Source organism: Nesoenas mayeri, assembly GCF_963082525.1.
Source record: "Nesoenas mayeri genome assembly, chromosome: 10".
NCBI classification, from domain to species: domain Eukaryota; kingdom Metazoa; phylum Chordata; class Aves; order Columbiformes; family Columbidae; genus Nesoenas; species Nesoenas mayeri.
Window position 1 is genome coordinate 7352704 of NC_137560.1, and position 14026 is coordinate 7366729.

The 14026-nt window shown below is 50.8% G+C and overlaps 1 protein-coding gene across 2 annotated transcripts; it reads right to left on the bottom strand.

Moving 5' to 3' along the window:
- Positions 1 to 672: 672 nt before the first annotated feature.
- GLYCTK (glycerate kinase) lies at positions 673 to 13956 on the bottom strand. 2 transcript variants are annotated; one of them, XM_080350241.1, is made up of 7 exons: positions 13749 to 13956; positions 12288 to 12464; positions 10177 to 10223; positions 4819 to 5214; positions 4308 to 4459; positions 2252 to 2427; positions 673 to 1609 (listed from the first exon to the last, which is right to left on the bottom strand). In XM_080350241.1, the coding sequence occupies exons 4-7, from the start codon at positions 5103 to 5105 to the stop codon at positions 707 to 709; spliced, it is 1518 nt and encodes a 505-aa protein (XP_080206367.1). In that variant the 5' UTR covers positions 5106 to 5214; positions 10177 to 10223; positions 12288 to 12464; positions 13749 to 13956; the 3' UTR covers positions 673 to 706. The 2 variants fall into 2 exon arrangements, with proteins under 2 accessions (XP_080206367.1, XP_080206368.1); XM_080350242.1 differs by lacking the exons at positions 10177 to 10223; positions 12288 to 12464; positions 13749 to 13956 and adding an exon at positions 7134 to 7213.
- Positions 13957 to 14026: the final 70 nt, after the last annotated feature.

Sequence of the window (14026 nt, forward strand, 5' to 3'; positions counted from 1 at the left end):
ATGCTGCACAGGGAAGGTAAATCACCCTCTGTGTCACTGTCACTGCTTTCATGTCCCGCAGCGGGATGAAACACTCTCAGCCACCATCCCCCTCAGCTGTGCTGCTGGGTGAGCACTGTGCTGGGCCGGGGGGCTCTGTGGCACCTCAGGCACGCGGGCATGGGGGGAGCTGCGGGGCTCTGCGCTGGCACGGGGAGCGGTTGATGGGGGTCTCCTGCCCACCGCAACCTCCCAGCACCCCCATGCCTGCAGCAGAGCAGGCCTTGCAGTTGCTTTTACATCCTTCAGTCGCTGTAATGCGCTTCAGTGAATCTGCAAAAGCCCCTGATGAGCTGCTTTTGAGCTGGAGGTGCCCCAGCCGTGGTGAGGGCTCTCCCTGGCAGCTGTACTGTGGCCCTGTTTTCCCCACATCTTTTAGCTATAGCTTAAGCAGTCACAGGAGCGGTGGCTATGAGCAGAAGTGTTAAATGCAGCCTCCGTGTCCGTAATATGACCTCTTACCTTCCTCTGATCCCAATTACATGTGCTGGCTTTTGCTGTGGATATTCACTTATGTGTCTAATTAGTGGATTCGTTCTGTCAAAGATATTAGCAGCCTCAACAGTGAGTCCTAATTTAAGTAGTTTACGTTTGTCTGCAGTGTTGCAGTGCCTTTATTTTCCCCAAGTCTTAATGAAATGCATCTGGATATCTGCAGAGGGAGCTCTCATGATCTCTCCATGGCTCTAATCAAAATGGCCTGGATATCCATGACATTGGTGCCCGTCAAGCCTGTCACCAGGAGATGATGCCCATCTTGGAACTGGCTGAAGAAGGTATAGGAGTCGTTGTTGTTGAGAAATGCCTCCACATCGAGGCCGTCTCGCAGCGCCTCACACACCAGCTCGGGGCTGCAGAAAGCCCCTGCCGCCTCCGTTGGCCCATCCTGCCCGTCTGTGCCCCCGCTGAGGAAGACAACGTCACACCTCGCGAGGCTCCTGCCTTCCGCAGCCCGTGCCTGGTGCAGCCCCAGCCCCACGCGCAGGGCCAGCTCCTGGTTCCTGCCTCCCTTGCCGGTTCCTCGCAGCTGAACCGTGGTTTCTCCGCCAGCCAGGATGCACACTGGTCTTTCAGCTCCTAACCCTCGCATGGCCTGCAGGAACTCGGCAAGGTTCAAGCCCGGGATGTCCAGTTCTGCCGCCAGCTGCAGGAGATTCCTTCTCACCTTGTCACCCTGGGGCCCTTCTCCAAGGCCAGCGAAGCCCAGGCAGCCCAGCTGGACCAGCTGGCAGTACAGTGTGGCGACGCGGCCGACCTCCCCGCAGATCGCTGCGCTCAGGATCAGAGTCGCATAGCCCAGGCCCTCAGCTTGGCGTTTGGCCTCATCTAAAGCCAGTGCATTTGACCCGATGATGACATTGCAAACGTGGGAGTAGTCTTCAGGAGCAGTGGGCTTGGTGGGAGAGTGGGACAGGACCGTTTCCACTGACTCAGGCAGGCTTTGCAGCAGGTTGTATTTGGTGAGTATCTGAAGGCAGTCTTGGATGCTGTGGGAGCTGGCAGCAGTGGGGCCACTTGCTATGATGTCCAGGGGGTCACCGATCACATCAGAAAGGATAAGGCTCACCACCTACCAAGAGAAACACCCACAGATCATAGCAAGAGGCAGAGACAGGTGACCACACAAGAGCCCTGGCATAAGTGCTGCTCTGAGTTACACCTGCACCACCCGTGTGTCAAAGCAGATGGAAACGGGCAGATCTTGGGCCATTTTTGTTTTACAGTCCTGTGAAAGTCACCTTGCCCTACCTGAACCTGCAAACCTACAATGTCCTTTGATGCTGGACCACCAGACTGGAAGATGTAACCTGCAACACTGCACTTGTCAGGCTGGTAACCTAATGAGGGGTCAGCACACATTGACAACAGCCCTGAGGGGAGCCAAGGGTCGTACCCAGCCTTGAAAGCGTTGTAGTGGAGCCACCAGCACATTGGAAGCACCTGCTAGGTGAGGGCTGGGGACTGCTGGGAGTGGTGTGATGGGATGGCTGACATCTGCAGAATCTGAATTCCCCCTGCTCCACCTCTGTGTCCCTGAGCGGTTGGGTCCTCAGTAAAATCTGAGCCACAGAGTCCCAAAACAGTGTGCAGAAGTTGTTCACACAGTAAGGAGAAAAAAAAACCTGCATGCATGCTTAGGTCAGTTGATTAAACCCCTATTTTGAGGGCAGATGGGTGACCTCTGAGCAAGCAGGGGCTTCGCCCCGGTTACCTGTGCAGGATATGCAAGCCGGGCCAACCCTCCACCCTTCAGCAAGGACAGAGTCTTCCGGACAATGTTCAGCTCCTGTATGGCAGCTCCTCGGGAAGCCAGTGTCTTTGTGAGCTTCTCCTTCTCTTCAAGAAGGATGGGTGGGATGGGAGCAGGCAGTAGGGCTGATCCACCCCCTAGGATGCAGAAGAGATGGCAAGGACATCAGGAGAGCAGGAGAAGGAGGACAGAAGGAAAGGAAGGCTGTTCAATGCCTTTCCTGTGCACTGTGGGAATGCAGAGGTGGTTGGGGAACTACACTGACATCTCTGGACAATTCAGTCTTCTTCACCAATGGGTTTTAATCCCTGCTGCCCTGCACTGCCTGGAGCCAGCTACACTTCACCCAGGCAGCGTAAACCTCAGCATACCCAGGTGCTGCGTGCCTGCAGTGGTGCAAGGATGATGGAGAAGGGCCAGCAATTACTACCCCTATTTTACACTATGCAATTACTACCCCTATTTTACACTATACAATTACACTACCAGGCTGCTAGTGTGTCACCACGCTGATTTTCAGGGACTACCTGGATGGCTGAGCAGGGAGCACAGACTCCATGACTCGATGCTAAGCAGATGGAGAAACTGCCTGCTTTGCTGGCTCCATTTATTCAGGGCAGTGTGTAAAACCACCAGCTACAGCTGCAGCAAGATTGGAAACTGCTGAACTGCACTCAGCTAGGCTTGGGAGGAAAGAGAAAGTAACACAAAGGACAAAGCAGACCCAGAATCTAGTATGATAACCTCATCGATGGGAATCCTGTCTGATACAAGTGAGCATTGGAAATGTGAAAAAAAAGGCAAGAAAAATATTATAATGGAAAGGTGGAATAGCTGGAAAATAACAGAGTAGAAAGGAGCAAGATCTGAGCAGAGAGGGAATGTGCACAGAAGTACAGCTGAAAGCTACTGTCAAAAGGCAAAGCCTGCTCAGAGGTTTGAGGCAAATCAGCATCAATAAAACATGACGAGCAAGGAAAACAAATGCAAATGCCTGTGTTTCAGTCAATAGTCAGGGATCTAGCTGAGAGGCAGGAGCAGTTGGAGACCGGCTGCTGTGTGGGAGTGCATGTGCACAGGGAGCCGCAGCCACAGGGAGATCTTGAACAGGCTCCCTGCGGAGCTGAGGAGCCTCTTGGAGATCCCCACAGTCAAAGGACAGGAGGGAGCCCAGGGGAATCCCAGCAAGCGCAGCTGGATCCCAGTCACTTAGGTGTTTGCCTAATGGCACTGCTCTCTCTGTAGCAGGTCAGGCTTCAGCATCCACACAGGAGCAATCACTGAGCAGAGGAGTCCCCAAGGGGTTTCTGCAGAGCTGCCCTGAGCCCTTCATGCTTTGTCCTGTGACACCCCCTCACCCAGCTGAGCTCAGGCTGTGGTAATGTCACTGCTTCCCTCTGATGCACAGTATTCACCTTCCTTATGCAGCCCTGGGAGAGCCAGGGCCTGGGGATGTTGTCCCAGCTGTGCTCAGGGCTGTCCATGCAAGGCATGCAGATTGCTGCGTCAGAGCCTGGAGGCCTCATTTCCACTGCCTGGGAAGCAGTGAAGCCTTGGGAAGGGTCAGTTCCAAATCTCAGCTTACAAATTCACACCTCTGCATAAATTCAGAGCTTGTAAGTCCACCAGGTGGTTGCTTCTCCAAGTCTGCATCCCAAATATAAGGAGGGGGCAGAAAAACAGCATCTTCTTGCCAAGGGCTGAGAGCAGCTGCCAGGCTGTGCCCAGAGGTGCTGTCTCACCGCAGTGACACAACCACGGGACTCAGCTGTGCAACTCAGCGCCTCCCCAGTGCTGGGAGGCAGCATGTCCACTGCAGCAGCAAGGAGGCCGCTGCTCTCCCCTGCTGCATCTCTGGAAAAAGGCTGGTGGGAGAAGGGAGAGGACAAATCACAGAGGTGCGAGTGTCAGTGTGGAGGGGCTGGCGTGGCACAATGCTCCTCTGCTGCAGGGCCACGTGTGGGCAGGCAGCTGGGGAACGCTCAGCAGAGCCCGTTCCCTGGGATCTCCACACTACCTGAGATGAGCACAAGGAGCAGATCATCTGCGGTCAGACCCTCAGCCAGCTCCTGGATAGCAACCGCTCCCTTCAGAGCTTCTTGGTCTGGGAGGTTGTTCTTGGCACCTTCAATGACCTGGATTTTGCTGTGTGGCTTCAGCAGCATCTCCCTGGTGAGGTAAGAAATGCGGTCACACCACTGACACGTGCACCTACACAGGCAGCCAGGCTGTCACTCAGCAGGAAAACGGGCCTGATGCACCAGAGGCACCCAGCGAGTGACCAGGACAGGGAGGTGGCCTTTGCTGAGCATCTCTTCCCCAGGGCTGGGGTGGCAGCACATCCAGCACAAGAGATGGGCTGTGTCACTGGTGTCACTGGGATGTGAAGGTGGTTGAAGAGCAGGTGGACAGGGTGGGTGCCAGAGGAAGGGCAGCTGGAAAGGACTGAGGGGGGTCACAGCAACATTCCCCAGAAAATAAATCCGGCAGCCTACTCCCCGAAACTGTCCTGACACAACCCCCCTTACTGCATTCCTGCTCGCTGCAGGCTGTTCTGGATGCCCAGCGGCACATTGACGATCCCCCGAACGAGGTGGTCTCCCAGGATCTCTTCTGCTGCTGCAGCCATCCCCAGCACAGCTTTGCCAAAACCCACCAGGTATAGGTCCCTCTTCACTGGAAAGGCCCGTCCCTTCACCAGCAGCCGAGGACACCCGTCTCCCTGCAGCTTCAAGGCGCTCTTCAGCATCGGGGCTGGTCGGACGGTGCCCACCGCACTGCGGAAGAGGGACAGGGCATGCTCGCGGAGGGACATGCTGCACAGGGTGGCCAGGCTGAGTCGATCTACTTGGTGGGGTGGGCTTGTATGCGTTCCGCTGACCCTGGTGAGTTCTTGAGAGCTTGAGCAGCCGACACCCCCCAACCTGCAAGGGACGGTGAACAGTTTTGTTGGCAGAAGAGACAGGACTGTCACAGAGAGAGCAGGGAGGGCAAAACATGAACCATGGAGCTCTAGCTCCTGTTTCCTCTAGATTAAGGTGCCATATCAACAGGGTTTCCAAACCTCTCCCCAGGCAGGAGGGAGGGAAGGACAGTGTCACATTCAAACTACCTGCCAGCTTGTGGCTCCCTTGCAATCCCGTCACCTCCCACAGGGAAGGTGAGCCCTGCCAGCAGCTTCTCCATCACTGCAGCTTTGACCCTGGCAAGCCATCATTTCTATTTGCTTAGCGTTTGATGCCTTTCCAAACTGTGGAAGCTGTTCTCTGTCCTGGAGAGAGTAAGGCATCTGTGTGGAACAGCTTTTCACTACATTAACTCCCTTCCTCATGCTAGCCAAACGCTGATCTCATTCTCCGGCTGCACGTTGCCCCATGTGTCCCTGCAGCACCAGGCACAAACTTAGGAGAAACAAGAGGCTTGCTGGCTGCCTGATCCCATGCTGCTGGTGGCCAGAGAGACCAGTAATGACATTTCCCCACCAAACAGCAAATTAACACAAGGCTTCACTTGTCTTTATTTTTTAGTCCCCTTGTTATCCACTGAAATTACATTTAGAGCCCAAATAAGACTTCAGATCCAGGCAAAGTTGCCAGCTGTGTCTGTGAAGTCTCACTGGAGCTGGCCTCTGCTTAGTATGAGCATTATATGCAACAGATCTGCATGTGGATCGAAAGATCTCAACTGCTCAAGAGCAGACACTAATGTTGATGGAGGAAAGGCAGCCCCTGCCAGCACACTCACATCTATTCCCTCACAGCGTTTCTCCTCCTTTTTGTCAACTGGCAGCAAGCTCACTGCTGGTTTCTCAGGATCAAAGACCCTTGTGATCTGCATCTCTCCCGCTCATGGCAATTACAGCAGGGTTCTGGGACGCTGAAACCACCCAGGCAACACGCTCAATCCCAGACCCATTCAAATTACCTGAGAGAGTTAATCCTCTCTCTAGTAAATGGATGTGTTTCAGTGCAAGGCCAGTGTCTGGCTTCTTCTGGGAGATCTCACGAGTCCAGAGGTCTCTTTGTCCTAACACTCCCATAGTACTGCAAAGTGTTAATCATTAAGCCAGACAAGCTTTCCAACAGGTCCTCTGAGTTTGAATATGCCTTATTTTGCTGCAAGCACCCAAACTCGCTGTGAAAACCTCTACAGAAGCACCTTCTCAGGCAATGAAACTTGGCACACTCTGAAACCTATTGGACAAGGAACTTGCAGGTAAAACTATATGCAGAATCATATGTTTGCTAGAGAAAAAAATGCAAGGATCATTGAAACTGGAAAAAACCCATAAGTCTAACCATTCAGTGCTTAGGAGAAACAGATTTTAAAAGCAAAACACAAGGCAGATATACTACCTGTCTATACTCCCTAGTCTATATACTGGTCAGAAGGATTGGCTTTTCTATCACAAGGACAAGTAAGAACAAAAGACGGGGTATCCTGACCACTTTCTTCCTACACTCTTAAATTTAATGGCAGCTGATGCTGCCAGAAGTTTAAACTGCCAAGCCTCAGCCCTCTTACAATGAGGGCCGGAGTAAGGGTGCTAACAGCACTGAAGTCAGCTGTGCACCTCTCAGGAACTGAGATTAGCAGCTCCGCGCCCAGCAGGTCTGCGATGCACCTGGCAGCACAGTGCAATCAGAGGAAGGTGTTACAAATCAGAGGTGTGAGCTGTGATAGGATAGGGGGTTTGCAGAAGTGGCTGGAGAAAAAGGCTTAAATAGAGCCTGGGGAGTTTAAGGAAATAAAGCCCTGAAGCTTTTAACAGGCTCTGGTCTCTGCCTTGATGTTTCTGTGCATGGCTGACCCTGAAGACCAGGGGAACTGAGCACAACCAAACCTGCAGCTGCAGCTCCAGTCACGCGTGCCCTCCCGGCAGCTCCGCTCAGCTCCAGACACCGCACAGCAGGCGCGAGACGTTTAAAAGCAATCCTCTCCTACTGGAGCTGAAAATAATAAATGCCAGCTTAATTCTTCTGGTACTTGTGTACATACTGTTCCTGCTTGCTCTGGAAAGCATTTTGCTACAATAGCAGGTATGTAATCTGTTTTCTGCACTCTGAACTCAGATTATATTTTAACCATTGTGGCCTGATCCAGAGTCTGTGGAAGTCAGAACGTGTCCCATTGCTTTTGAGGATTTTAGGGCACGCTGCCTGACACTGATCTCAGTGCACAGGTGTAAATGCAGAGTAAATCCGGTGTAAAACCCCCTTGCAATCGGAGGTTATCCAACTTTACACCAGCACAAGAGAGAGCTGAATTTGGCACAGCCCCATTAGCTTGGGCAGTTTCTGTGTGTGACTCTGTTCCTTGTAAGCTCTGATTAGACACGCAGCCTCACTGGAGGCTCCCCTTGGAATGGGGGTGCTGCTAATGATGCCACAAAGCCATTTTTCTGTGATTTATTTATACAGTCCTGGGTACTAAATGTCATCAGGGAACAGCTATAAATCAGGGCTATGAAATCCACTGTAGATATTAACAAAAAATAGAAGTCCTACTCATTTTACTAGGGCTTTAAAAACAAGATCAAAAGAACTGAACGTCACCCCACAGCAAGGCATAGGCAGCCTTGGAAAGAGAAATAATCCAAATGGCAGCTCTCAGACTCGCTCCACAGGTCTAGGAATGATGTAATTGCCATCAGCTGCTGCATATGGCACGTGGGGAAATTACATCCTCACCGCCCTGCATTTTCCTCTTCCCACTGCTGGCTGGGAATCTGGGCTGGGAGAAGGGGCCGATGATGTGACGCGTAATTTCACACACTAATCTTTGTTCCCTGGTTTCTCAGGGAAATCACGTAGGGATGAACAAGCCCTCTTCAACGTGGATATAAGGTGACATGCTATAGACACCAGTGGGGCTTGGGTTTTGCACCTTCCCTTTGTCTCTGCTTGGGATAATTTGGAGTTGGGGTATAGACAGTAATTTGGAAAGTTTTCTAGAAGTTTGCATTAAGCTTAGGAGGAAAGTGATGCCAAGAATTGCCTGTTCCAAAGAGAGCAGGAGGACTGTGAGAGGTTTAGATTAATCTGCTTTAAATTAAAACTTCCTCTGCTTTCACTGATTAATAATGTTCACCATCTACATACTTGTTTGCGTGCATTACCATTATAAGCTTTTTCTTCACAAGGCTCTTCCTAAGCTTGCAGAAACTTCTACTGTTAACTCTCACAACAAAAAGCAGCAAAAACCCAGCTCCTCATTTTCACTACCCCTGGGAAAGAGGGAGGGAGAGGAGCTGGACTGTGATTATATTCAGGCAAAGCACTAGTTTGCATTACCTTCCATTAACTTTTTAATTAAAGCAATTCTGCAGGCAAGAAGCCGAAGTCAGAGGGAGACAGAAACAATCCAGCACGAGGGGCAGAAACGTGGTAAGCTGCCAGGTAAATTGGCTGGTGGCATGAGACCAAAAGCACGGACACAGGGGGGCAAAGTCTGAGCCATAAACTTGGAGTCACACTGGGGAGAAAAAGAGTGAACAAACGAGCTGGCCGTGCCTGTGCAGTGAGAAAAATGAGCCAGCGTCTCATTCCATGGCAGGTCCTGGAAAGCCAGAAAAATATTCCCTTCTCAGGGCTGGCTGCCCACTGCTGGGCAGAGCTGAGCTATTCCAGGTGCTGTGCTTGGAGGTTTGTTCAAGGGTTTGCATCATAGGCTTTTGGTTTTCTTGAAGTTGGGGCAATCGGGCTTGTTGCAGGCCAACCCAACTGCACATCCTGCGCACTTCAGGTGCCACAAGGTCAGAGGATGCTGTGTATTCATGCTCTGGGATGGGAAATTTAACTTCAGGGGTATAAGTTATTTCATGTCATCAGGACTTCTCTGGACTTCCCGCAGTTTGGCAATGAGTGGTAGCTGGCCTGCCATGTACAGGGTCAACTCCAAAATCCCTGCGGGGCTTGGAAAAAAAATGAGATGGCACTGGATCAAACTCCAATTGTTGGAGGATAATTTTGAGCTCAAGCTCTAAAAGACAGATTACATCTTTGTTACAGCAGCAAACTACCAGACATGGCAAATTTTAGCAGTGTCTCTTGCTACTCGTTTTTCTTGCTACATGACTTTCTTCTGGCCTCTTGGTACGTAAATTACCATTACACTCACGAAGGCTTACCGCTTCCATTTTTCATGCATTACCATGGGAGTTTACCTATGAAGTACAACAGAGCAGAGATTTTACTGCTTCGAACTCCCATGTTCCCACTTACTGACACATCTTTTCTACCATTTGATATATCAACCTTAATTCGCCTGGTGAGCCCTGCTCAAACTCAAACTTGCTGCTTCAGATGGTCCCAAAAGCATTAAGAGAAAATTTTCCAGGAGATGTTCTGAACCCAGAAGAAAAACAAAGCAGTGAAGGTTTGTTCCAAGTGACTATCCTGGGGGGATTAGATGGGGGATTTTTCAAGACTAATCTCTTTAAATGAAAATTTCAGAATTTGATTAATTTTTTAATCTGCACATGGATTTGCATAAAATTACTGTGCTGCCTCCTTCACACTTTGTAAAAGAGAAAATGCCTGCAGCTGGGATGGATCAATGCACCACCGGTCAGCAATGAAGGGTCCAGTACACAAGTGGGTGTGCAGGGACAGGGCGAAAGGTCCTTCTGCCCCCACTCATGCTGGTGCTTCTGCATCCTTAGCCGAGACAAAGGATGACGGTGGACAGAAGCAGTACGAGGAGAGCAGAGAGCTGGACTGAGGGTTTGCCAGGTAGGCAAGGGACAGAGTAGGATGGAGCATAAGTACCTTTGTTTCAAGAATATGCTGAGCTCTGAGAAACCCAGGAGTTGTAATTTCCAATACATGGTTTTCTATATGTTTCTTGGAAAAGAAATATGTTGCTCTTATAACTGATTTACTCACCAGAAAAGTGTCAGCAGGGTCTCTTTTCCTTTGATGGGGAATGTAGCCTAAGGCCAAACACAGGGAAGGTAAGTATTCAGTTCAGCATTTTATATATATAGATCAGTATTTTTAGTAAAAAAAAAAATAACTGAGTTTGACATATGCATCTTACTAGTTTTTCTAGGTCACACTCCCTTCGCTCCCTATGTACCTTTTGGAAATGATTTTCCCATGCAGTGGGGATTGCAGGGCAGAAAAAATTTTCACTAAAAAAATCCTTCTGTAGCTCAATGCAGAACAGCACTACCCTGGAGCCAAGTCCGTGCCAAGTCTGCTTCCTTTCATGCTGTAATTTCTCAAGCTCCCTCTTCTGAGTCAACTTGCAATAGAAGTTGAGAGTCATTTAAAATACAGGGAAGGATCATAGTATTCTAGAGAAGATGAAAAGTTGCCAGCCTTGAGGACAGGAATAATAGAAAGGGGTCGAAATTCAGTACTGCAAAATATAAGGTCATGCTCTTTGGGATTAATAGCAAAAATTATGAGCTCCTCAGTTGGAAATAATGTAAGAGGAGAAAGAGCCAGGAATATTAATCAGTCACAGGATGCCAATTACAGCTGCCCACTAGGCTGAGACAGCAGGCTATGGGGAAAGCAGAAAGCAGCAGATGAAATCTACCTTGGCTTCAGTGAGGTTTTTAACACCTTTCTCATGAGCACACTGAAGAAGCGTGGGTTGGGAACACACTGTTAGACTCATTGGAAAACAGTTTGACCATTGGCTCAGAGGGTAGAAATCAGTGGCTCAGGGTCCAGTTGACAGTTGGCAATGAACAGGGACTCTGCTGGGGTTCATGTCACCCTATGTCTTCATTGATGACCTGGAGGGTAGGGCAGAGTGCCTCATCTGAGGGCAGTGCTGATAGAGCCACCTTCCAGAGGAACCGTGATAAACCTAAATTCTAGGCAAATGGAACAGAAACCTCATGGTGCTCAGCAAGGAGAAGGGTGAAGTTTTGCTGCTGGGGCAGGATCCCCACACTTCAGGTCAGGCTGGGAACCAAGTGGTGCAAACAACTAAGAAGCAACCTGATAGCTACAACAACTACTTGAAGGATGGTTATAAGGACTTGCTAGTGGCAGGAAGTATAAAGAGGAGTAATGGCCACAGTTTGCAAGTCAGGATGTTCACATTGGACATGAGCAAAAAATTCTTTATAGTGGGGGTCGCACAGGACTGGACCAGGCCACTCAGAGAAGCTGTGCTCTCCATGCAAGGTGGTTTTCAGGATTTGGCAAGACAAAGCTGCAGCCAAGCTGATCTTGTACTGGTCCCGCACTGAGCAGGAGGTGGAGCAGGCAGCTCCAGAGGCCTCTTCTCCCCACACTCCTGTGATTCCATGTTGTTACAGCAGGGACAGGTTCCAATGCTCCAGAGCACCAGGCTTAGTTTCAGGAGCCCAGCAAGACATGCCAAGTTGTAGGACATGAGTCCTCCACACAAGCCTCCAGTCATAACTGTTACTGACAGAGAACCAACGCTCCAGCAGAGTCCAACAGAAATATATTTCCCCAAGCAGTGTTGTTTCCAGAAGCACTTCTCTGAAATTCCCATCCACCCATCAGAGCAAGTATGGGGCTGTCTGTGTTGTGCAGGTTATGGTGGAATCTAATATAGAAATGCATAGGTAGAATGACTGCATTTGATCAATATTACTCAAGCAGCAATTAAACATTTTTTTCCATTAACTAGTCTTGCAGGGGCATTATCCATAATTCCTACTTAATGTGACATTTTGCTTGGAGATTCAATTATCCTGCCAGATAAATTCCAGCTTGGTATAAACTGACAAACTAACTTCCAACAATTAGGAAGGCAGAAGAAAGAATAAAAAGGGAGTGACAAAACATCAAATCAACAACCCACGGTGTTATACAACTCTAAAACTTAGCTAAGTATTGGAGGTGTTTTGAAGTAAATTGCCTTATGATGGTATTGGTGAGTCACCTTCAGGGCCCACATGAGATAATCCAGGCTTTGATCATGCGATTTACAGCGTGCAGGAGGCGTGCTGCTCTGCACTTAAATCTCTCATCACACAAAAATCGGTTGTCAGTTCTGAACCAACCTGCAGTGGGGTAGCTGACCCCGAGGCCCTCGGAAGTAACGAAGGTGTCTTTTGTTGAGCCTCCTTAGACTCCGGTGTGAAAATCTCGTCTCCGTTTCAAAGTAAAAATCAGTGAATCATTCCCACGAGCCAATCACATCGCAGCATAAGAGGGTGAATCACATTAGGTGCCTACACCTGTAAGGGTGAACTCTAGTAAGCAAACAGCAAAAGCAAGTAAATTGTTTCACTAAATTGTAAATCCACATAAGATAATTAAGCAGGTTTGAATGACGTGCAAGCAGAACTCTGAAAATAGTTCACAGACTTACTGTTATTTGACCACAGGAGGGCAATATCATTCTAAAAGCAAAACCAAACTCTATTCTGGAGACTATGAAAGGAAAATGCAATTAACATCTATGAGGCATCTATCGTTTATTTTTTTTTCTTTTCATTCTGAGTTTCTGGGGGACTGAAATGACAAAAGATCTGGTATTCTTCTAAAATTAAAATAGTGGGGTGCTGGAAATCTTCATGGGGTGAGAGATTCTCACAGCTGCTGCTACACTCACATGTACAAAAATGTGAACATAGAGCCTGACGTGAAGATTCATGATAGAAAAAAATAACAGTTCCAAGGTGACTGTATTGGAGCAGCAGCCCCCAAAGCCACAGTGACCTTCCCAAAGGTTGCGTGTGTGCTGCTCATCTTCTACTGGCATCTTACGTGGTGTTAAGACCACAGTGCTACAGCTGAGGGGCTTCTCTAGTACTGCTGGGGGCTGGGTTTTGGAATAATAAAATGTACTGGGAAATTAAAATGTGTAATGATTGGACTGAAAGTAGGGGAAGAACGAGTGAGGTCATCACGGTGTGTTCCACAGGAGGGGACCTGGCGCTGGCCTGGCAGCGGGAGCGAACTCCTGCCGCCAAGGAGCTGCGCCCCGGGCTGTCACTGCGGGTCCCGGGGAGGGACCCCCGCCTGTCACTGCGGGTGCCGGGGAGGGATCCCGGGCTGTCACTGCAGGTCCCGGGGAGGGACCCCCGCCTGTCACTGCGGGTGCCGGGGAGGGATCCCGGGCTGTCACTGCGGGTCCCGGGGAGGGACCCCCGTCTGTCACTGCGGGTCCCGGGGAGGGACCCCCGTCTGTCACTGCGGGTCCCGGGGAGGGACCCCCGTCTGTCACTGCGGGTGCCGGGGAGGGACCCCCGCCTGTCACTGCGGGTCCCGGGGAGGGATCCCGGGCTGTCACTGCGGGTGCCGGGGAGGGACCCCCGCCTGTCACTGCGGGTGCCGAGGAGGGACCCCCGCCTGTCACTGCGGTTACTGCAGGTTACCACGGGAAACACAGGGAAATATGTAACATTCACTACTGGGCACGCTCCCAGCACCGCAGGAGCGCGCCTTGACACCCACCCCGCCCGGCCCCGACGACACTCGGGGGCCCCGCCCTGACGGGCACCGGAAGTGACGCTCACCTTAGCGGCGTGAAGTCGTTGCCCGCTCTACGGGATGACGTCATGCCCTCAACCCGACTTCCTTGCTAGACGCGAGATGGGTGGGTAATGGCAGTCTCGCTCCGCCCCGCCGCAGCCGCCTGGTCCTGCCCTAGGTCTCCTCTTCCCACCTCGGGCCCTGCGAGGGTCGAGGACGCCAACAGCCACGCGGGGGTGGGGGAGGACAGGCCTTCCTGCCACGCTCAATATGGCCGCCGGGCACCGCTCCCCTGTCCCAGCAGGCCGTGCGCACGCCCCGC

What these genes read in the sequence shown, in the direction of transcription:
- GLYCTK (XM_080350241.1), bottom strand. Translation starts at nt 5,105, where the DNA reads ATGTCCCTCCGCGAGCATGCCCTGTCCCTCTTCCGCAGTGCGGTGGGC. An exon ending in CTGCAGCGAGCAGGAATGCA is followed by an intron (nt 4,460 to 4,818) that starts GTAAGGGGGGTT and finishes TTACCTCACCAG; the next exon opens with GGAGATGCTGCTGAAGCCAC. An exon ending in GGCTTGCATATCCTGCACAG is followed by an intron (nt 1,610 to 2,251) that starts GTAACCGGGGCG and finishes TTCTCTTGGTAG; the next exon opens with GTGGTGAGCCTTATCCTTTC.